Raw genomic sequence first — 25,135 nt, 5'->3', positions numbered from 1 at the left:
TGACCAAGGGATATTCCACACCATATCGAATCATGCTCAGTATATAAAGAGGGACAAGAAGGAGGAAGGGGGGACATTTGGGGTGATGGCATTTGACTTCCCCCCATAGGAAGCAGTGATTATTTCCTTGTTTTGCTTCACTTGTGTGCACAGCTTTTGCTTTCCCTATTAAACTGTCTTTATCTCAACCTGAGACCCTTCCAGATTTTACCCTTCCAATTCTCTCCCCAATCACTCTGGCTGGGCGGTGGCCAAGTGGCTGCATGAGGCTTGGTTGCTGCCAGGGGTTAAACCATGACTACTCCCTAATGGGATCTTTTAGCTTTGATTGGGGAAGAGCTATGAAGAACCTGTTCCAGTTTATTTTCCTATGTTTTAATATTACAATTGGAATGATTGCACTTCATGTTCTTTAGGAGCGTACATCACCCTCCAGAACTTCACTATGTATAGAAGTGAGTTTTCTGAATGCCCCCTCCTAGCAAGCTGGTTATGAGAGGCAGTGCATCACATCAATGTTTCTGAATATTGCCTTCAGTTTGACAAGTCTTCTTTTCAAGCTTTTCTGCAGGGAGTCCAAAGCCAAATACGAAATTAAATTCTTGTTGTTTGGAGTGCATGGAATGGGAATCTTGTAATTTCCCTCTGCTTCCAAATGGATCAAAAGCACATGTACAGATAGAGTCCCTTTGGAAAAACCTCACTGTGCTGTCAAAGGACACTGAAAGTGTCATCCAGCAGCCCAGTATTGTATCTGAATTCCAATTTCTTCCATATAAAAAAGGACACAGTTTGGATATTCTTGGAATAAGTAGCTGACATAGCACTGTCACAAGTAGTGCTTGTTTTAAATTGTGCTAAGTGTAACATGGAGTGTCTGTGCTGTCTTGTATGTCCACACAGTCTTTCTGCTGCAATGCTGTGTCTTTTTCTGTCTGAGTTCATTTGAATCACTGTCATTATGTTAGTTTCCATTTTTCTTCTGTGTCATTAAAATAGATACTTAAAAGAGTGTTCTTTTTCTACAAATGAAATAAAAAAAAACTAAAGGCATTCCATAGAAAGCTTAATGGATTTTCTCCTTCTAAAGGGAAGCCCACACGGTTTAAACTTCATGCTTATGTGAAAGCATTACCATCTGACGTTTTTAGATTTTAAAACCTGTAACATCTCTACGGTTCCCAGCTTAAATAGTTCTCTGTTGCTTCACATTTTGTAGAATTTTTAGTTATAAAAAATAACAAAATTAGCAAATTACTAAATCTCATATTTGTAGCAGAGAAATGTGTAAGAAGATTGAAAAGAGTTTGAATACAGTTCTGCAACATGAGTGTTCCTTTTGTGGTAACCATTTTCATAGTACTGATAAAAGTCATGAAGTGATAGTAACAATATTCCCAGTGAAGAGAGATTTATGGAAATGTTGGCTGTGAACAGAGGATGAATTTGGGGCAGAGTGATATGGGTTCATGTCCATCTTATTTTCTTGTGAAGTAAGGGCTGATTGAAATCCTTGTCATGTAGTAATTGATTTTTACAGTGTCTCTCCTTAAAATAAGAGCAAACACCATGCTTACATTTAACTAAGTCTTTTAACAAGTGTTTAGAGAAGGATGAGACCCTTATATCTGCTTTTATAAATCATCTCCATCATCTGTGCTAAAGCTGCTTCTCCTGCTGCTCTCTTTTGATGCAGCTGGAGATGTGGAGGACAACAGTGGGTCTGTTCCAAATGGCGACACTGTGTCGTCCAATAAGATTTCCTCTAGTCGTTGTTCTTCTTTCAAAGCTGCGCTGAAGGACAAATCCGTGAAGTGTGAAAGCGGATCAGAAAAGGCTGTAGATCCATCGCAGACATCAGAATTTTGTCCATGTACCAGAGGCATTTGTTGAGAGTAGTCTACAGAGTTCTCCTCTGGATAAGACTGTTGCTTGATGACCTGTGCAGCTAAATCCACAGCACTGAGCGAAGACATGACGGGAAGGCCGTGCGCACGTGCCTGGATCTCCAGTTCCTAACATTTCAAACAAAAATAATTAGACAACAGTTTTAAAAGAGAAAACAGTCTCTTCAGAACAATTGCAGAAAGTACACAAATCATGCATGAAAATTTGTTACGCCTGTTGCCCAGTTCTGAGATTAAATTTTAAAATATTAAATTTTTCATCTAAGAAAAATTGCCAAGTATTTTTATATTCCTTTTTGTCATTAAGCAACTATTCTATGGGAACAGAAGAGGTAGGACAGCCTCTCTAAAACCATTGCATACTGAATCCAATGAAGGTAGCAGAAAAATGTTGCAACTTGATAGTTCACTATAAAACTGTTATCCAGAGGAAAAAAAGATTCTTTACTTGATAATGCTTATATTATACAGATATAAGATGATCACTTTTATGTCTATCTACCTATCTACATCCCATTTCCATAGGTGTGCTCTATATTAGAATCTTGCTTTTTAAGCCATGAAGGACTATATTCTACCTCTTAGGGACAAAAGCAGATATAATATAAGAGAGTGTTACAGGGGAGCATAATGCATTAAATATTTTGAAAGGGAAAATTAAACGGGAACTTTGTGACCAGTATTGATTTTTGGCTGCAGGAATATACTTATTTCCCTTTTTTGTCTTTGTTTCTAACACATGCATAATGAAACTGTTTGTACAAATACTTTATTACTTTTCCACTACTTACGTTATGTAAAGTATAATTATCAAACAAATTTCCTAGAAATCTAAAGAATATCCCCTCTCCCATACACACAGAAATAAAAAAGACAAGGTAAATTTATTTTTAATAAACATAATTTGAGGAAAATTTATATAGATTAACAAAATTTAATGGGGGATAAGTACTGAGAAATCTTTGTAGTTCATGGCAACACTTATACAAACCTGAATTCGGAGCAGAAGTCTTCTGTTAGCATGCTCTAATTTCTTCTGCCTGTGTTCTAATTCTCTGGCTCTCTGTTGTTCTTTTTGTAGCCACTTGATGTACTCTACCGATGCTTTTAAAATAGTTCCTTTGTTCCAGCGCATATCACTGCAGAATGTAGAGATAACCTTTTCACAATTGTGCATGTCAGCAGAATTCATAAGAACTTACAAAATCTTTTACATTAATATGAAATAATGATTTACATGACTATTATTCACTCTTAGATATTATTGCTTCTGAATGGAAATTTTAATAGAATAGTTAAGAAGCCCTTATATAGTAAAATTAATCCCAGAATGAAAATAAGTGTCAAAAGAAAGTAATAAAGTGACTTTTTGTGGGAGAGCTAAATGCAATATCATGATTCTACCATTACAGTTTTTATATTTTTAGTGAAAATTGCTTTTATTATTAACTCTGAGATTAAAATCTATGTGCAGTATTTCTGCATTAATGAACTAGGAAATATACATTACTGAGGACTTAAGCCTAAATTTTTAAAGATCATTTTGAATATACTACTCCTGTTACCTGACTTACTAATGAGGTTGCTTTTGTGCTTGTAGGGAAAAAAAATGATCTGTGCTGAATGCCACTCCTCATTGATGACAGACCAGAAAAATCACACTTTCATAACGATAACAGCTAGGGAATGACAAAAATCATGTTCAAAAATCTTGAAACAATTTAAGAAACAAGTTAAAATCTACAGCTACATGCAGACCCCAACTCAAAAGAAAAGCTTTGCAAAAAAATTAGATTAAACCTATGCATCATTTAGGAAATCGTGGTTTGACTTCCAGCTTACAAGCAGCCTCACTAGCAACTAAACACTTGTTCAAATTAAACTAACCAAAGACTTTCATGTATCAATTTATCAAATTTTCATGCATTCCTTTAAGTAAGGTCTTGGAACAAGAATTAATTTTACTAAAATTATTTAACTTTAATAAATTTCAGTATTTTATGACACAGGATGGGTTCACTGCATTAAATATTTAGTTATATGAGCTTTATCCAAGCTATCTACTTCACTGCAAGATTACTTAGGCTGAGCAGAAGGTTGGTCAAGCCTCTGGCCCCAAACCAACACAAAGCTGTTGTAAGAACAAATAAGAATGTGATGTTGGGAGAGACAAGCATTTTTTCAATACTTCTTCTGAAGACATATATGTACATGCTGTCATTTATGGAGAAAAAAAAAAAGAAAAAAAAATATGCCCAGCTATTATCACTTTCCCTCATTCATTGAATTATAGAATATGCTGAGTTGGAAAGCATCCATCAGGATTAATGAGTCCAACTCCTGGCCTTGCAAAGGACGCCCCAAGATTCACACCATGTGCCTGAGAGCATTGTCAAACACTTCCTGAACTCTGCCAGGCATGGAGCTATAACCACTTCCCTGGAGAAGCTGTTTCCAGTGCTCAGCTACCCACTGGGTGAAAACATTTTCCTGACATCCAACCTAAACCTCCCATGACTCAACCTCGTGTCATTTCCTTGAGTCCTGTCGCTGGTCACCAGAGCAAAGAGATCAGTGCCTGCCCCTCCACTTCTCCTCATGAGGCTAAGCACCTTTAGAGATTTCTGCAGCTATTTATCTTCTGAAGGTACAGTGCAAAAGCCAGGCAGGCACAGGATTTAGGAACCCAGACCACTGAGATTTTCCAGGTGCTTTACTATGGACAAAACCTTATGGAGTTGATAACTTTAAGACACTAAGAAAAATACACAAAATTATTCGTGATAAAGCATCATAAAGTGTTTACCCATGCTATAGAATTCAGGTAATTTGCTAGAGATTTGGGAGTAACACTTTTTTTGATCCAAGAGCGCTCAAATTCAGATGTCAGTTATTTCTGGACAGCACATAAACTGTGAGGCTCCTGTATACAGGGACCTCGCCTCCTCTCAGTGCTGCAAGCCAGAAATGCACAGCTTTTGGAGTTAAAGGTTGAGGAGGTCAGAGAGAAAATAATTGTTGTCTATAATCCTACTGTCTACAAAGACAAAACATAATTGGGTATGTATTCTGATTTAGACATTGCCTCGTCAAAAAGCTAGAGGAGAGGTGGGACTGGGAGCCAAGAGGGGAATACATCCCTCCCATGATGTCTGAATCATCTCTTGGCAGTTCCTCTGCCTTCTCCTTCCTGTCCCTGTACCTCTTGAGCAGGTGGAAGGACAGAATTTCTTGCCATCATCCCGTATGTTCCCTCCCAGGAGAGGACTTTCTCCTCTCAAATGGCTTACCTATGTTCAAACTGCAAAGGTTTTTTTAAAGGAAGTTTTTAGTATGCATATTTTTCTGGACAATCTTTGACTGCCATCACCATGTCACAGTTTCATTTTCTTCACACCTCTCTGGAAATTTAGGTAAAATACTGAGAGGTCCCTGTTTATGACTAAATTGCAGTGGAGTTTGAAAGGCAGTGAAGTGTCTGACTGTCTGTGCCAGACCACTCATGAATAAAGAAGTTAAATAAAATAAATAAAGTTAGCAGGACAAGAACTTTTTCCACTCCCATCTCAGGTATGAGCTATATATGCTATATGGAGAAACACAATCTGCCATGACAAGGAGGTTTAGTCTCTAATAAGTGCTCAAAACAAAACTAAGACAGGTTTGAACTGATAGTCTGAACCTAAAGATAGTGTACTACGAAATTAGAAATAAACCCCTAGCTGAAAAATGGAAATAATTGAGGAAATTGATGGAAACTGAGGAAACAATTGAGGAAAAATGGAAATAATTGAGGTAACGGCAGTAGAAAAATCTGAATATATCACGTATTTAGAAAATATTTCATAGTGTTTTCACAAAAAAATTTAATGAATTCAAAATCAGACAAGATTATTTTTGGTTGTTTTTCTGATTGACATATGAATAAGTCATATATTTATGACTGTATTTGGAATATTTTTTGATGAAATTCCTTCATGTTACACTTAATATCATCTTGTGATATGGCTTACTTTTAAGTAAGAAACATTTTTGTTCATATTTCCTTGATAGTTTTTGTTTTTATTTCTATGACAGGTTTTTTTTCATAGTTTTGAATAAATCTTCACTGAAAGACTGATGCCTGGATTCAAACTGCCATAGAGATGGACCTGGTCAGCTTCTGCATGAGATACATATGGATAGATATCTCTTGTGGTAATATTTACAGATCTGAGAGGCAAAATTGAAATGGAGAGCTAGAATAAAAATGAAAAGGTTACTATTGTTATTTAAGAGACTGTTCTTTAAGCTGTGTACACTTGTGTATGTGTCTGTGCATGTATGCATACCCCACATATGGTTCTACATCACTCCTCATATGTACATACACTGGTTAAATGAAAAATATTCTTATTAAATGGAGAATATTGAAGTTGAACCTTCCAGTGTCTGAAGGCAACATAGCAAAGGAACAGCTGGTGACCTTAGAAGTCAACGTGTATTTCACTTCGTGTCTCTCTTTACCAGGATCTAAGGAAAATCCTGAAGGTGTGTGTGCTGATTCTGCATCACAGGCACTCTTCCTTCATTGTAGCCCAGAGGCAGCAGTCACAGGACAGTACTGCAGAGCAGCAGAGGCTCTATGCAGATGTGCAGGGCTGCAAGAGCAACAATGCAACTGGTGAGGATGAAGGCAAATTGGGGCTGGTAAAGGTGAGATTCCTGCATACTAATAGTCTGAAGTGCATCTAGCTCTACATACCAGGCAGGCAAGCAGATTCATCTATGCTGGGAAGAAAAAACAACTCAACATTTGAAAGTGGATTAACTCAAAGGACAAGAAGTGAATAAGAGGAATTCAGAAATTCTCTGATTGGTTATTTGGTTTCTGTTATTTCTCTGAGAACAATGAATTCCAAATTGGGTGTAAATAAAACTACCTGAAAAGTTCTAAAATTGTCACTAGGAAATTGTAGTTTTTGCTTTTTAGAGATTTGTAGATTGTGCTTAGAGATAAAAATTGAAATCAAAAGCCCTACAAAGACATTTATAGAACCTTTAAAAATTGAGGAATCACTAGCAGTTGTGATTGGAAGTTTCTGTATGAAAACAGACAAAATGCTTGCATTCTTAACTGTTTTGATTCTAAAAACTTAGCTATAGACCTACTGATCTTCAGATATGGCAGGAATTCTTCTCTTCATTTTGATCTTTCAGTTCTATTAATTTGCTTTGGACTGGGTTTTTTTGCTTTTCAGTTTTTTATCATTGTTGTTAGGTTTTTTTAGTATTTATTTTTCTTAGTCATAATTTTTATTAAATGCATGCATGGCACTATCCTGTAAATACTGAAATACATGGGAAATTTTGCATTCAAGCCAAGTCATTTGAGAGCAGTAAGATGTTTTGTCAATCTGGTCATCGGAAATGGCCTCTGCAAAGGAGGATTGCTTCTTTGTTCTTGTGTGACCGTGTGGTAGAGTAATTTGAAGTATCTAGCAATCCACAGATATATTAGTGAGTTTAATTAACAGATTCTTACCAAAAATAACAAGATTTGTATGGAAAATTTTTAAAAAAAGTAAAAAACACAGTTTTATTAGTCTCTGAATCCTGTCTCCTCTTAACTTTATCATCTGAATCTCTACAAACTCAAATGCCCAGAACAAAACATGTAACTCTCACCAAGTAGAGTTTCTCATATTGGAGAAACTAAACATGGAAAAGAGACTGATCTTCAGCTCAAACTTTAACTTTGTTGAAGTCAAAAGAGCTTCACTGGTTTACAGAAGCTGAACTCCTTTAGGATGGGAGCACCTGGTCATTTAAGATGAGAACTAATTAGTAAAAGCAGTGTTTGAGAGTGTGGTAGTTACAGAGTTTGCCAGACACAGGCCAGTTACTAATAAAAAATACATTTGCAAAGTTGAAACTTTGCAATGTTTGCAGAACATTTCCTTCCCTGTTTCTGAGAAATTATCTTTAAACTAAAGAAATTTGCTCAAAGAAGTACTTGGAAGGACTTTGTACTTGTTTTGAGGACTTGCACAATTGCGAAGTGTTTTATTCTGAAAGAGGCAGCAAGTTTCCACTTTATAACAGCATGAGTGTACACAAGATTTCCTTTGCAAAAAATGTGTCTGTGCTGGCTGCTAGAGGGTCTGTCCAAGACAGCACACAGGTCAGGCACAGGTAGATGCAGAGAGCAAAAAGGAGAGAGTGAGAGCAACCCACTGCTTCTGCCCAAATCCTCAGCAGTTCTCATAACATTCCAGTGCTGCAACATTACTAGAATTCTTTTTTCTCATGTAACTTTCTGGCAATTTAAGTCCAACTACCATTAAACTGTTCTTATGTGGGCATTGCCAGGCTCCATCACAATAAGGGATTCTGTTAACCATCTAAAAGGTTGATTCTGGAAGGTTGAATACAAATAGAAAGGCAGGTATAATTAAAGGAGCAGGTTATGAGTTTTTCAGCAAAATATGACTGAGTATTTCTGGCATTTTTAAATTCTGTCTTTTAATTTTGTTCTTTAAAACTGATTTGCATTTCTGAATCATCTAGCACTTGGATATCTAAGCATTGAAAGTTAAACAAAAGAGTCATAGTTCTTTGTAACTTACACTTATCTTCATTTTCTAATGCTGATGAAGTGAACTTAAAACACCCATTCATTTATGTAATGTAATCCACACTTTTCATCATTAAATTAAGAAAAAATACAAAAAAGGGAAAAGAATAGGGGTTTAATCCTGTCAAAAGAAAGTCCCTGCAGAAGCTCTGCAGGAGCCAAACAAGTTCACTACATACCCAACAAAACAAAAGTGAAATAAAACCCCCACACAGCACTTCTAAGAAATATAAATCACAAAAGGTTTCCAAATGGCATAAAAAATGTCCTTTTCTGTTTCTGATTCTGAATGTAATCTTCTTGAAGCAAGCCATCTGGGACAGGCATGCTCACCACAATGGCTTAGTTATAGTAGTATTTGCTCTTCAGTGCAGAGGCTGATTTTCTTCACTGTCATTAGTCTAAGCATCAGTAAGCTTTCTCCTTTTACAACTAAGTTTCCACTTTAAGAAGAATCTTGTAAAATCAATATGAGGCAAAAATGCTATGTGTGATAAAGTGTTACAGATAAAGTATTGTAAGCCATGATAAATCTCTTTCTTTCAAAGAAGAGGGGGCAGACTGGGGGCACAGTAAGGTGTTATGAAGTAAAAAGCAAGAATTGAAAGACAGAATAAGGTTGCTGAGTTATGATTTGGCAAAACAAGACCATACCAAAAGGTAATAACAATTTTGATCTGCTCAGCCAACAAAACAACATGTTCAATTTAATATATTTCTGCCTAAAAAAAAAAAAAACAAATACAGAAAATAACCTACTTACATTTCTTTGAATTAATTTATCCTTTTGCTATAGTAAAATTGTGTTGCAAACTGATTTTTCAAAAACCCTGCAGGTTTTGATGCCTTTTTTTTTTTTTTTCTTAGCACCAACTTAAAAGCTTTTCACTAGGCCTGTTTTCCAACGGAGTACTGATTATCAGCCTTTTGAAGACAGCAGTCTTCAGAATGTGAGATACTTAAGTTCACCTTGTGCTTTTGTAAACATAAACCACTCTGGGTCTGGTCACACTGCTGAACTCAGTCATGGGTTTGCAAACTAAAACAAGATAAGGCAATGATTTCAGAATCTATACCTGAACCTTTTTCATCAGGCAACAACACCAAAAACTGAGGGTGAAGTCCATCATTCACTTACTGGAGGAAAACTGCAGGTCCAGGTAAATCATTTTAAGAACAGTTTACATGATTTGTCTAGGTATTAATGTTTTGATTAAGTTCACAAAGTCAACCTGAATCCAGACCAAAACATGTAAGTGAAACACCTTTATAGGCAATCAAAAAATGCAACTGGAATTTGTACCCCATGCCCATCTCTAATTGCAGTATAACCAGTTTCTATTTTTGCTTTATAGCTGCAAACCAACAGTGCCATCCACTGTTTTTCTGAGAAATCTTTCCATTACTTGCCCAAATGGTATTGAATACTGAAAGATGCACCAGGAAAATTAAAACACTTCTATCAGTTTCTGCTTGCAATGGATCACATCCAAAACTTTATTTAGGTATTTAAAGTGCTTTTTACTTTAATTCAGCTTTAACACCTAATTCCATATTAATAAAAAAAAAAAAACATGCACGTTTATCCAATCTTTGGTGGGTGCTACAGAAGGAGCTGAGTTTGTGAATTCTCTAAAATGGATGCAGAATGTTAACTTTCTCTCTGGTGGCTTCACTTCAAATAAAGCCAACCTTCTACTTGTGTATGTCTCACACAGCTTTGTATTGTTGCAGAAATCCTTAATGTAATCAAAAGTTTCTTAGTCCTAAGGTTAAAAAAGCTGAAATATCAATAGATGTTTTCATTTGAAGTATCATGCACGTCTGTATTGACATGCAAATGATAAAGACAAAATCTGTATAATCAATTTTATGCAAGTTACAATCATGCTGCTGCATTGTCTTAAGTCTTCCCTGAGCAACAAGAGAAATCTAAGGCTAAAGTTCTGCATTAAAAATCACTCTGAATTGTTATTGTTAATCCTGCAATGGGCTTTTCTCCAAGGCAGCTTTTTTCCTGTTGATGACAAATATAAGCTTTAAGGGAATGCACATATTGTTCAAGCAATATGCATTTTGTGTTTCTGTAAGTATATGCATTAGTATAAAATGATATTATTATGGCAATTATAGCAATTATTACTTTTATTCTTGCAATTTAGGACTGGTGCTTTCCCTGCACTGAGTTGAGGACTGTTGAAAAGTGCTGTCTACAGACTCTTAAATTGATTTTTTTTTTCTCTTAGAGGGCAGACACTGACAACACAAATTTTGTGTTATCCCACTAGAGGGCCATGGCAAGAGCTGAAAGCACCTCTACTTCCTTCTCCAGAGACACCACGCAATTGTGCTCTGGGACAGAGAGATGGACTTTCTGTTGTTTGGCTTATCTTTTGTTTATTTGTTTGTTTCTTTTCCCTTTAAGTGGCAGTTTCTCTTAAACACCCTGAAATTGCTTTCACATTATTATGCTTTCACATAAGTTTTTCAACATGCATGAAAAATCTGTCAAAGCTTTGTTACTTCAACATCCCGATCTGAGCCAGTGACCTGGTATGGAAGATTTTGTGTCCCATTTCTCAATCCTATAGGCAGTATACACAACTGTCTCTTTTCTCCTGTATTAATACTATAAACATTATTATAGGAAAGACAGTTGAACTCACGGATCATTAGACTTGGGGATGAGTGTGCCAAGCTCCTTGATTCGGTAATTAATATTATATCTTCTTCTTCTCTCAACTGTTAAAAAGAAACATTTACTATTTTTATGCTGAAATATTTTTGAAGAAATTATACATAAAACCTTTTAATTAGTTAAAAACATGTTAGTCAATATACAGAAAAAATGCTCCTCAAATAGCAGTCCCAACATGAGCTCCTACCTGTCTCTGACTTACTCTCAGTTCAAACTCTATAATTAGTACCATCTGTATCTTACCTTAACTACAGGGTTTTCCCCCATTTACAATTAGATTTGTAGACAATGAAATAGTCACATATTGTCTAAATGTGAGCTAACATTTCTTTTTTCCTGATGTTTATATATTCTTTCTCCACCATGCTCACACAGAACAGAGATTTCAGCTTGGTGGAGTCTTGCTGGAGAATCCAATAGAGATACAAGACAATTCATCCAGAAATTGATATTTTGGCAGAACTCCTGTTACAAATCACAAGGTAGCAACTTCACTATCCCTTTACCATTACCAGCACTTAAACCCACAGAGAGTACATAACTACAACTGTATCCCCTCACTGACACAGAGCAAGATTATGTCCCAAAAACACTTCACCCCTGTACATCTGTTTCTCTGTTTCCTTTGGTGATGGACAGCATGAAAAATATTTATTATAATTTTTAAAACATAGAGAAAATGAAAAAAAAAAAAACCCAAACCCCATGGTTTAAACTATTAAATATAATTTTTTAATTTAAATTTCTGTTTCTCCTAAGACAAGCTATGTAGGGTATCTTGGTTAACTTTGTAGCTTACTTAGAAGAAAAAGAGATAATAAATATCTTAAAATTAGCACTCCTTCTGTGTGCTCTCAGTTCACTTTACCAGCATTGTACTGGTGTCCAGGCTGGTGTATGTGATCCTTCAGAAACTTCCTATTTTTCTAGTGGATAGGTCCAGAGAACATCTCATTGCTTTGGGGAATTACTTCTATATAATTTTGACACAGGAAGTGCATTCAGTGAGAATGCAGTCCCATTAGGGTACTGCTGTGTGTCAGAGACCAGCAGTCTCTGCTGCTGTTCTACTGGTGTCAGCTCACATTTGTGTCCACAGCCCCCACTTTAACTCAATCCAAATCTCGCTGAATAAGCAGGATTCAGCTTTTCTCCATCACTAACATCACACTGAGCTTTTTCTCTTGTCCTTTACATCTTGGAAGACCTTACCTTGGGTTCAATATGCCAATGTCACTGTACTCTGTCAGCCCAGCCCTGGCCAGCCTAGCACATGGGCAGAATGGGTACATGCTCTGTGTTTTGAGATGTGAGCTTAAAGTCTAATGGCCAAATTTTGAATATAAATACAAAAAGGCCAGTAGAGCTAAGTTATAAGTGTTCAGCCAAGGGCATCCTAGTGGGTCTTCCAAGGCTGGCTTCAATCTTCTCACAGTCATATGAGCATGTCACTTTCAGCCCCACCACCTGGATCATTTTTAGTCCTCTTCTTCCTGTGTGTAAAATGGTTTGCTTCCTGTCTGTGTGAGGCTCCTAGGTTTGTGTAGCAGTCAGCTATTTCCTCCCTAACAGATTCAAGCTCCAGGAACAACCTGAGTGCTATTATTTACTCTGATTAAGTACTCTGCCTTGGTGGGGTGCATTATCTTGTCTTGCTTTCTACAGAAACAGGAGTTTCACTTAACAAATTAAAGCATCTAAGGTTTTTTTGTGAAAATTCACATATTCAGAAGGCAGGGTTATAATCCTCCTGAGTGTAATGCTCAGTGAGCCCCTGCATCATACTGGAATGAATGTGCTGGTTCTTGTAGGAGAGCCCAGTGTACAAAAACACAGAGCAACCGAAAAATTTAAAATATATATTTCAATTGTGTTGGTAAAATAATGTAATAGCAAACAAAACTGAAGAATGTGCTTTAACTATACTGTCCTGTGGTGCAATAGCTGCTATTTAATTAACATTTACACTGTGGAAAACTCTGTAAGATATTCATCAAAAAGTAGTCAACTAAGCATTAGCTATAAAACAAGGCAAAAAAAAAATATCCTTACAAGGGAACATTTGCAGAATTCCTTTTTCTTCATATTTTTGCATTTTTTTCCTGAAAAGAAACTTCCAGTTGTGTCAATGAGTTAGGGAGGGAGATTTTTAAGTCTGGAAATGTTGCAAGAGAACTTTCCTGATGTGTGTCAGTAACTTTTCCAGAGATATCCAGTAATATTCCAGAGTTATCAGTAATATTTCAAGAATCAAATTATACATAAGCCAAATCAGAAAATTATTTTTCAAATTGCATGAACAGGATTATAATATAACATTCTCTGTTTAGAAACAAAAAACCCCAAAGTTAAGAAACATTAAGTAATTTTTTAAACTCTCTTGCATGAAGGGGTTCCACTTCTTAAATCAAAATCCCTTTTCATGGTTTCATTCAATATACAGTCTTTCAAAAGGAGCTTTTTTTCCAGTGCCTTTATTCCTCCTTGTTATGAAAATGTACAAGAACATTTCTGTGAAATGTCGGCCTTAATTCAACCTGAAATTGAAAGTTTGTATGATTCCAATCAACTGTCAAAAACTGATTTTTCAGACCAACACTAAGAAACCTGATCCCCTTAAAAGAGTAAATCACACTGATAAAGCCTTTGTATGCAATGCCGTGTTATGTCCAAGACTTTAGAAGCAGAGCTGTGTCCAGAGAGCCTTTGAGCTCTGCAGTGTACACTGGAGCCAAGTGTACACCTGGAGCCAAGCCAAAACAGATGCTGCCTCTGCAGTGGCCTTCACTTTAGTGCCAGTGGTGAGGGAAAGTTTTCAGACATTTCTTCTGTGATCAGGAAGGACTGTGATAAGCCAAAGCAAACAGTGGAGGCAGTAGTAAGACCTGGCACCCCTGATGTAGCTATGATGAGCCTCTCTTTCCCTTTGTATCTCCAGAAACCCCTACTCACCCCCTTTCTTAGGCCAGCAAAACTCCCCATTTCTGCCCTAACAAGACACAGCAGCTGCATTGGCATTTCAGAGATTATGTGCCAGCAACACGTCTAAAGATCTTCATGGTCTGCCTGTAACCCACAAAAAAATTACAGACAGACATAAGAATGACTTCTGGAAATTCTAAGTAGCAGAAGACTGTCCACAGTGATTGCTAGCACATTTTGCCAGTGGATGTATACTTTCAGGTATGTAATTTCATGCGAGCCGTAAATCCCTCTTTGATTACTGAAAATCAAATAGCCAGAGAAACAAGACAGAAGTAAGAGAATAAAGATATAAATAGTAACTATTAATTAATTACTAACTTAGGTTTAAATTCATAGAATCATGGAATATCTCAAGTTGGAAGTGAATTTTAAGGATCATTGAATCCAACTCCCACACTATTTCTGTTGGAAGAACTGGAAAGGAGAACTTGAAAATTTTAACTGCTTTATTCAACACTTTTCAAAAAGAATCCTGCAGCCTTTTTGTTTCAAATTATGCTTTAGAGGGAAAAATTGTGTCATTTTATAGGCAATCTCCAAGTAATGAAACTGATGGGGTTTTTTTTCCTATTCTATATAAACTATTTTTTTTTGTTTTTGTAATTCTAATATTTAGACACTGAACTATGAATTTCACTGTTCAAGACTGCTCCTCTACAACCAACATGCCTATCATCTGTACATATCTGCACTGTTATCCTTAAAGAAAACAGAAGGGTACCCCAGATGACAGGGGTTATGGGGCTTGTGTGGCAGAGTCAGAACACTGGTGAGTCTCACAAAGCCCTGCACTGATTTCCTTTGTTTTCAATAACTTTAAGAGCTTAGCAACCACTTAGAAGTTGTCTGATGCAAGTTCTTTTCCTACCCCATCACCCATAAAGAGATACAGCCTCTTGCTTTGGCTCTTTAGTAAAAAAGGTGTGAAGACTGGATTTTCAGTGTTATTTTTCTCATAACCTGCCTCCTTTCTTGTCTGCTTTGCACTGTGATTCTTAGAGAAAACATCAAGTAAAGTGTGTTACTGTGAAGAAAATAATAGCAGGAGATTATATGGAAATAAATTAATTGCAATATGCAAAGTATTTTGAAAGACAAAAGTCAGAGACAGTAATGAATTTCAAGCAAGAAATATTTATGGTCAGCTGTTTTTGCAGTCTGAGTTATCCTGCTGAGAGGCTGGTCTAGGAGAAGAGCGGAGATGTGGTAGCTACTGTATCATGGTTTGGCATTCTCCATGCTTTCCATTTAATGAGATGGAAGATAAACAGATGAACATATACTTACTGAGATTGTGGTTATCCTTTTTTTGTCTCTCCTTTGCCATTGCTCTTGTATCTGCTTCTGACAGAAAGTAACATTTATTAAAATGGTCCTTAAAATGCAATTCCAGTACTTCTTTCATCTTTTGAAAATGGCCTCTTGTCACAAATACCAGACTTCCAGTCCTTTTACTGCATTACTTTTTTATTATTACAACAGATCATAGGCAAATCTTTATTCTACCAGTACTAAATTTTAAGAAAGCCTGGCAGGTTGCTTAACTTTTTTTTTTTTTTTATGGCACTTTTTTAAATTTAAGAATGTAGAAATGCTGTGGAGGGGTATTTTTCTCCAATTTCCTGTATTTTACATCAGGATAAAACTTACAATACACTAAGGTGAATATGGATTTTCTATATCCCATAATGCAAGAGTTAATCAGATTTGTAAGATATTGAATAAACTCACTGTTTCCTCTGAGAGACATTAATAAACTGGACATAATTTTTTAGCACTCTTTGGATAAAATGAATGTAACTTTTAAAGTTTGTAATCCACTAATATAACTTTACCTTGAATAGCCTTATTGTAAGGTTTTAAAAGAACTATTTGTTCTACCCTGGGACAAATTTAATGGACAATAATTTATTTATATTGTTGGTCAGAAGCCAACATGTGGAAGAATATACTGTTTTCGAAAATATTAAGGTTTTCTAGAAGCATGCTGTTTGTAAAAAGAGGAGGCAAACATGAATTTCTAAAGAGAAGAACAGAAAGAAAAGATTCCTTGTTTATCTTTGTTCTTTTCCTTAAATGAAACCACAGACTGAAAATTCTCAGGAATTCAATTATGGATATCTTTTTCACAGATAAGATTCAACTTTTAAGACACACACCATGACTTAGGCAGTTATATACTAAAATCTCAGAGTCCTTTTACCTGTGAGCTCCCTTTTTACTGGTAGATTAGCTGGGCAAGAAGCATTTGTGAGACCCATATTAGCTGGTGCCATTCCCTGGTCACTGTTATATATATCCAAAATGCTGCTAGATAGCTTGAGGAGTAGGGAAGGAAAGAAGAATAAGGAAAAAAAATTAAAATAAGTAAAATACTTAATAGATTTTTAAAAAAAAAAAACAATGCATGCAAGGAGCAAATATTTTTGGATATGAGTCTGGTTTTCTTTAGAAGGAGTATATATATATATATCTAAAGAGAAAGATTCCTGTTACCCAATATTAACTAAAATTGAAAGCAAAGAATCACTGTCTGCCATTTTTCTAAGGTGCCATTTTTGCAGGCTTCAGATATACAGTGATGGCAAGATATGAGCCACAGTGTCTGTTTTTCAATTGCTTCCAAATTGCATTTTCTAAATCCAGTGTTGCCATGTCTGCACTTCAAATATCCATTAGCCCAAAAGTCAACTTTACCACGCTGATTTTGACTGTAATCCCCAGTATGACTTTTTAACCACTCTGGATTGGTACTTCATACAGGGCCTGGTCTAGCAATATATTGAGGGACCTAGTTATATGTAATAGTTAAAATTAGAGTGGACAGAACATCAGAGAATATGCATTGAGGAAAGGAACTGTACTCTTGTCAGGATAGACCAGATAACCTAATGGTTTCAACATGCATAACATATAACCATGTGTACCAGTATCTTTATTCCCTTAAAAAAATATAATGTGATATTAGCTAAATAAGCCCATAGAATGCACACTAAGAAAAGTAAGGCTAAAGTATGTGGATTTCAGGTAATTGTACATTACCTTTATTTTAATAAATTTCCACATATGAAATAACTATAAAATATGCAAAAGTTTACTGAAGAACAGTTCAGGCTTTGCTCATTTTCTATGACCCTATGACCAACCTTTAAGCATTGATCCTTTGCAGTAAAACAAAAACATTTTTTTGGTTTTTTTATCATGCATATAAAATTTGTGCTGACATCTTTGGGGGTTTTTTTGTGGTCAACACTCAAGGGTTTAGAAACTGAGTTTGGGTCCACATGGCCAAGATAACAGAAAATAAATCCAAAAGTGAACAAAAGAAAAACCAAAAACCCAAAAAGGATTAAAAAGTGGGTGAAAAAAAATGTGGACACAACCACTGACTTGAGACAAAAAAGCATGAAAGGAAATTAGGAGTTATTTAAGAAAATTGCTTTTCATGTACAAGAAAATGTGTTGTCACAGATTTGCCCATCAGCTATGGATCCTGAAACAACCTGGAATTTTCCAGGCAGGTCATCAAAACACCAACCATAGGTCTGCTGGGAACCAGCTTTTTTCAGACTTTTGTAATTTCTCTTTTTGTAGAGACTGTGAGCTTCATCACAAGTTACTTTGAATGGAGACAATTTTCTGAATTACTTGCTCAGTGTGAAGTTGTTCCATGGCAGTGCTCCCTGTATTTTATATTAAAATGGAAATTTTAAATTAGCTCTATTTTTAAATAATGATTTTGTTAAATTAACAAATAACTTTACTAGATCATCTGAGAATCTAGTTTGAGTTAAAGTCTCCTAGTTCTATTACATACTATGAAATGGAGCAATCAGAATTCTAATTGAACACACAGAAATAACATGCTCATTTTTAAACTAGAGCTTTATTACTTAGGAAAAATGAAAATTCTTGAATACCATTAGAAATCACAACACCAAGTCAGTTTTGAAAATCTGCTTATACATTCCCAGTGAAAATACTTTTTAAAAGAATGTTTGGAATTCAGATGAGTATTACTCAGAATAAGCTATGTTTAATATGCAGGATTTGAATGCTAAGAGCATTCTCAATTTAGGTACCTTTGTTTCATTCAAGGGGTAAACTGATAAGTATTACAGAATTCACTGCAGTTTTACCTTTCCATTTTCTCTGTTCCAGTGATAGGATAACTACATTACATGAGTGAACTCATATTAGGTCTCATCATATTTAATTACTTCCTGCATTCATGTAAATGAATTTGGTTTATTCAAATGATATGAAAACAGAATTATATAAAAAATTGAGAGCCAGTGTGACTCCTACACCTCCAGGTTCCAATGGGCTTTGGCAAGGATGTTGTATGACTTAGGCTACTGTTTTTGTGAAATGCTAGGAAATAATAACCACTGAAAATAATATAATCTAATAAATAATCTTAAAAATGAGAAATACATTTCTCATTACATATCCATTTACGTAGTTCACACAGCTGTGTACATAAGTTCAATAATTTGCATGAAACTGGTGGCAACCTTCAATTTAGTAGATTATCAGTGACATTAATGGAAGAAACAGGCTTGTAAACTACAGTTTAACACGAACATGAGATACTTAATTGATTAGTTCTAATTTTCAGACAGAAATTCACATTTATCCTTGCAAGACAGTTAAATTTCTAAAGTCTATTCACAAAGCTACAGATTTAAATGACAATGCCCAAATCCAAGAGAAAAGTTCATGACTGGGCAATTTAGCTGGCAAGGAAAAAATAATACCAACCTCAAACACCTCAAAGTTCAAAATTCTGTGATAGTTCAAAAGAGCATGAGTAAATTCAACTTTAAACAGAGACAGACATTTCAGCTGAGTTCAATTACACAGTTAGTGAAGGCAATTCTATACAACTGCCCAACAATCCCCTCCCTTGCCCCACTGATGATACTGTGTCTAATGCCCCCCAGGACACAGGTGTCCCTCCTGGCTGCCAGGGCACTGCTGACTCACACTCAACTGGCCTTTGACCAGGACCCCAGGTCCCTTTTCTGCAGCACTGCATTCCACCATCTCATTCCTCACTTTGTACACACATGCAGGGTTGCCCCATCCCAGGTGCAGAATTCAAGATCTGATTTTGTTAAACTTCCTGCACTGACTGTCCAGCCCCCTAAATTGTCTAATTCTGTTTGCAGAGGGTCTCTGCCAAATGTACCATATCACCTTCGCTTCATGCAGATACTCTCCAGGATTCTTCCCCTTGTCATTTCACAATATTTACCAGCCATTAGGAAGACAGAATCACCACTCCATATAGAGATGATGAAAATTAAGCCCAAACCCAAGTCATTCAACTACTGATGACTACAAGCCTATCATCTCACTAATTAAGAGGATTCACATAAGAATTACTCCAGAAGGGATGGGCAGGGAAGAAGAGACGGTGGGGTACCTCTATATTTTAGAGAGTGTTTTGATTGTCTAGAGCTTAATGATGGGGATGCTAAGGTTAAATGTTTATGGGTAAGAATCAAGGGGAAGGCCAGCAAGGCAGTTTTCCCGGTTGGACTTTGGTATAGACCACCCAGCCAGGATGAAGAGGCAACAGAAATATTCTATAAGCAGCTGAGAGAAGTCTTGTGATTGCTGGTCCTTGTTCCTGAGGGGGACTTTCAAATTATCAGGTGTTGTCTGGAAGTACAACAGCCTAGAGGAAACAACAGTGCAGAAGATCCCTGGAGTGTGTGACAGGATCTCTGGACCTAACTTCCTGGCACAGCTGGCGAGCAAACCAACTAGGGGAGGTGACTGATGGATCTGCTGTTTGTGAACAGACAAGCACTTGTACAGATGTGACACTTGGAGACCACTTTGGGCACAGCGATCATGAAACAATAAATACAATAAAACAATAAAAACAAAGTTTTTATATCTTGGGGAAGTGAAGAGAGGGATCAGCAAGACTTGGACTTTTAGAGGGCAGACTTTGGCATGTTCAGGAGACTGGTTAAGAGACTCCTTGGGAGGCAGTCCTGATGGGGAAAGGAGTCCAGGAAGGAGACCATGAAGGAAATGCTAAAGGAGCAGGAGCAAGTCATCTTCATGTGTGAAAGATGAGCCACTGAGGAAGAGCTGGTCTGGCTGAACAGAGAGCTTTGGCTGGAACTGAGGGGAAAAAAGCATAGTGGAAGAAGAGGCAGGAAACTCAAGAGGGCAGCAACGATGTTGTGAGGTTATGCAGGGAGAAAATTAGAAGGCCCAAAAGCTAATTAGAACTTAATCTGGCCACTGCTGTAAAAGACAATGAAAAATGTTTCTATAAACAAATCAGCAGCAAAAAGAGGGATAAGGAGAATCTCCCTGCTTGTATTGGATGTGGGAGAAAATACGGTGGCAAAGGATTGGGAAAAGGCTGAAGTACTTAATGCCTTCTTTGCCTCAGTCTTTAAGAGTAGTACTACTTGTTCCTTGGGTACCCAGCTACCCGACCTGGGAGACAGAGCAGAATGAAGACCTCACAATCCAAGGGAAATGGGGAGTGCCCTGCTACACCATTTAGACACACACAGGTTCATGAGGCCAGACAGGATGAACCTGTGGGCCCTGAGGGAGCTGGCAGAAGAGCTCACTGAGCCATTCTGAGTCATTTACCAGAAGTCCTGACTAACTGAGGAGGTCACAGTTATTGGAGTAAACGTGGTGCCCATCTACAAGGTGGGCCAGAAGGAAGATGAAGGAACTACAGGGCTGTCATCTTGATGCAGGTGACAAGAAATGTTAGTGCCAGTTGCACTATCAACTGTCTCTTTCTTCTGTGAATTCAGTAGAAATCTGAATTATATTGCAATGTTCACTATGACTGACTGATAAGTGGCTTTGTGGACATGGCCACTGGTGGTCTCCCTTTGACACACTCATTCACAGTTAACACAAAAAATCTGCTATGAATTATTGTGCAAGGAATAATTCTCAGTGTCAGGATTCAGGATCAGGAGAAGAAATAGAGAGTGATTAATGTGACCTGTTTTGGACACTTGAGTGTGTCCAAAGGAACTGAATGATCTCTGTCTCTTATTCTTAACTCTGAAGAAAGTTTGGGGTGAATATTGCAGGCCTCTTATGTGCACCTTCTCAGGAAATCTCACTGGGCTCCTCATGTGGAAATTTCAAAATAAACTCTTACTTTAAAAATCACATAAGTAAGACTTCCTTTAAAATTAATAATTTTTCTGATTACCAGAGACTTTTATAATATGCAGTCAAAAAATGTGTCAAAGCATTTTGTTGTAACTGCCTACCTGAATTTGCTCTGCATTGATATCACACATAGAAAATTCCAAGGAATTTCTTTACCAATGTTACTGAACACTGAGAGCAATCTTATAGTAGAAATTGGCCAATTTTGATACAACATGAGGAAACATACCTTTTGTCTGACAAAACAGGAAGTTCTTTTAGAAATGTAGACATCTGTAAGCAACTAATTTTCAAATTATAAAATAGTAACATATAGCACAATATATTATAGAAATTGTGAATCAAAATATATCTAGCTGTTTGGATATGTACCTAAACTCCATGCATCGTAATGCAATTTATTGCTTTTAGTGTCATTTAAGCAGGGAAAGTTTTTGCAGTACTGACACTTCAAATACCTTCCAAGCCTACATTAAAAGATAAGTCTATATATATACATACATAATTTCACAAAAATTCAACACAATGTTCCTAAAGGTACAAATCACTTACACTTGCACAATTATACAATATGTATACAATGATGATTTTAAAATTCTATAGCACTGTGAAACTTGATGAATTCCAAAATGCTTTAAAAACCCAGCTGATTCCACCATATCAAAAGCATGTTCTTGTTTTCAATTTAGATGTGGAAACACAGACATTTGGGTATGAAAATTCCTAGGTACCAGCAAATCATTTCTCTTGCAGGTGTCATATTGGTTCACACCTGTGTTGTTCTGAGAAGTCCTTTTAAGTCACATCATTTCCAAACATTGCTTTCATGGTACTTATATTTATGTACATGTATCTAGGAATTTAAATGCAAGCGCCTCATAAGGATTGAGGACAGAAATATTAAAAATAGCAGAATATAATACAATATAATATAATATAATATAATACGCCATCTTTCCCATTTCTGAAATACAACCAGCTTTGGACAAAATATCAACAACCTTTAGCACAGCAAATGGTTAACTGGAAATAACCAGTGACAATGTAGTACAGGAAGAGAATAATACAATTTCTAATTAAAACTGCAAGGAGCACTGAAGAAAGCAGGCTGTAATTAACAAAGTTAGCATTTGGCAAGGACACTGGGGTGAACATTCTTCCTTTTGTATAAAGTGTCATGGGATCTTCAATGCCTGTGTGCAAAGACTGGAACATGAGAATTTCCATTCATGGGGCTCAGTCCTGAAAGATACTCAACTACGAAGCTTAGACCAATTATAAAAGCAAACTTCAGCCGGACTACCTGAGTGAATACACCTCACAGGCCTGTGACCTTGTGCTTGCTGACAGTGTCCAAGGGAAGTACGATGGAGGTCTCATCGAGAGCAGATTGCCATGTCCAATACTTGGGTCTGAACTGCTGTGCAGGCAGGATTGTGTAGCAAATACTAAGGGTTTATTAACAGCATGGATGACTAGCAATGGACAGCTTTGTTCACAATTTGCAGTCTCTAATATCAAGTTTGGGGGGTTTTATAAAGGAAAACATTACATGAAAGATATTGCCTTATGAAAGGACATTATGTGGTATTCCAAATCTTATAGTATGATAGCTGTTTGTAAACATCATGTAATTTTAAGGAAGACCTAAACCAATAGCATTTCCATATCTTCCAAGAGTAGGATTTTGAATGCAGCAATAAAATGTATGAATACAGGTTGTCTGTACCTGTAGTCCCTAAACAGGCCTATGCCACAACAGTGCTCACATACACGATCACCTATTATTTAAGTATTTTTCCATTTTGGTAATCTTGTGTGAAGTGTTTGCATTACAGTAAAAGTCAAGTCTGTAAGGTTCATGGTTGTAGCACAATCAGTGTTGCACAGCTAGAAAATAACAGCCAAACCCTTTTCCAAAACTTTTTTTTTTTTTAGCTTTTTTAGAATAAAAAAGCTTTTAAAGCTTTTTTAGAATTTTCTTAATTTGAGAATTCTGCTGAAAATTTCAGCCTAGACTAGAAAGCATTTCCTGGATATTGAGTTAATTTAACATATCCTTACATATTCTAGTTCATGAGCCAATAATGCTCTGTCTAAAATCAACTAGGTTTCACATACAAATATTTTTATTTGGAGTATTTTAAATGTTGAATTATCACAAATTATTGTCAAAAAGCTTATCTTTTATTTCCATTTGTAGACAAATTTTATTTTATTTTGTGTTCCTTTAAGACATATGTCATTGTTTAACATTCCCCCCCCCCACCAGGTGGCTACTGGGAGTGAACACAGCTCCCTTGAGACTTTGCTTTGCTAATTTGGACAGATCATGACTCTTCAGACAGACTTCTCATGCAATGATATGTCCTAACAAGAGCCTCTCTGTACCTTTTCTGCTGTGAATTAGTTTTTCTGAAGGGTGGACACCTTTTTTTGCCTATAGCATTCAAAGAGTTTCGTGCCCAGTGATACTGGATATTTCCTTATGTCTCTTGGAAATCAGTCTCATGATGGATGCTAAGATCATATTTATCTCCTTTATGCAGCCCCATCATTTTGATGGCTTTTAGTTATCCCCTGAACAACTAATGTAACTAGATCTTTTTCTGTCATCTGCAGTTAATGAGTTCTCAGCTTACTGCAGACATTCCTGTTATTAGTATTTAAATGAATGACCTTCCACTCAGTACTATTACATTCCTTCCATTTAGACCATTCTGTCATCACAGTCATATAATTCTTCCTCTATGATATTCTCATCATTCTTTGTATTGGTAATATTTTGCTTTTGCTACCTCAGTAAGTTCATCAGCATAAATGTATCTTTTTGTTCCAAGATCACTAATGACAATATTAAGTAAACTGAGATCAAGGATTGGTTTTTGGTAAACTTCATTAATATCTTTTTTGTTTTAAATAGAAAAAACTTTATTATCTCTTTAGCTTGCTCCTTAGCCTGGAAGGAATTCTGTTCAGTTACTTTCTAAATAACCTGCACTGCATTTTACTAGAATGTGTTCATACACAAGGTTGTCAACATCAAACCTTGGATATGCAGGACTAGCTAAAAAATATTAATTCCAGTAGGAAACAGCTCTCCATACATCCAAAGGATGTCACCACTCAAGGATGATGCGGGGTGTGTTTATCTTTAAAAAGCAGACACCTGACATGTTCTACTTGTCTAAAATGGCCAAACCCTAGGATATCAAGACCCCTTCATCAAAGGTATCTGGACTGTCCTGACAGGTCAAAACAGTTCATCAGCTAGCCTGCTTTCCCTTGAGGAACACATATAGTATTTAGATCAACCCCCAATGTGGGAAAGGAATGACACATCTGACTCCATGGATATCAGAAGGCTAATTAATTACTTTATTATACTATATTATTCTGTACTATATTACACTATATTACATTACTTCTAAACTGAATCTGCCAAGCACTCAACTCTGCTCTCAACTGCACAGAATCTCGTGAGTGTCTCACGACTGTCCACTGACAGTCCCAGCACAGACACATGCGCTCGGCCCTGGTAGGCCAAGGAAACAAAACACCATCACTCTGGGTAAACTATCTCCATACTGCTTTCTGCTTTGGCACAGCAGGCACAGCAAATGAGATAAGAACCGTGTTTTCTTTCTCTGATGTTCAGAGAATGTGAAACCCAGAAATATTCTTGGGAAGAATTGTGCCTTGCTTTTCTCTGTGAAGAGACAAATGGCGAGAAACGTGCAAACAGACAACAGG

The 25,135-nt window shown here is 36.5% G+C and overlaps 1 protein-coding gene across 2 annotated transcripts in view; it reads right to left on the bottom strand.

The window, feature by feature from the left end:
* Positions 1–1,394: 1,394 nt before the first annotated feature.
* Positions 1,395–25,135, bottom strand: part of TFEC (transcription factor EC) — an 87,969-nt gene continuing 64,228 nt past the window's right edge. The window contains exons 3-7 of one of the 2 annotated variants that reach the window (XM_041421042.1): positions 16,410–16,524; positions 15,494–15,547; positions 11,190–11,265; positions 2,899–3,046; positions 1,395–2,015 (exon numbers count right to left, since the gene is read on the bottom strand). In XM_041421042.1, the coding sequence (XP_041276976.1) occupies positions 1,635–2,015; positions 2,899–3,046; positions 11,190–11,265; positions 15,494–15,547; positions 16,410–16,524 (774 nt within the window). In that variant the 3' untranslated portion in view covers positions 1,395–1,634. Of the gene's footprint in view, positions 2,016–2,898; positions 3,047–11,189; positions 11,266–15,493; positions 15,551–16,409; positions 16,525–25,135 lie in introns of both variants that reach the window. The other variant, XM_041421041.1, reaches the window with a different exon arrangement.

Source organism: Onychostruthus taczanowskii, unplaced genomic scaffold, assembly GCF_017590055.1.
Source record: "Onychostruthus taczanowskii isolate IOZ18803 unplaced genomic scaffold, ASM1759005v1 scaffold68, whole genome shotgun sequence".
Lineage (NCBI taxonomy): Eukaryota > Metazoa > Chordata > Aves > Passeriformes > Passeridae > Onychostruthus > Onychostruthus taczanowskii.
The sequence above is the reverse complement of the archived record's forward strand: the minus strand, read 5'-3'. Positions and strand labels throughout refer to the sequence as shown.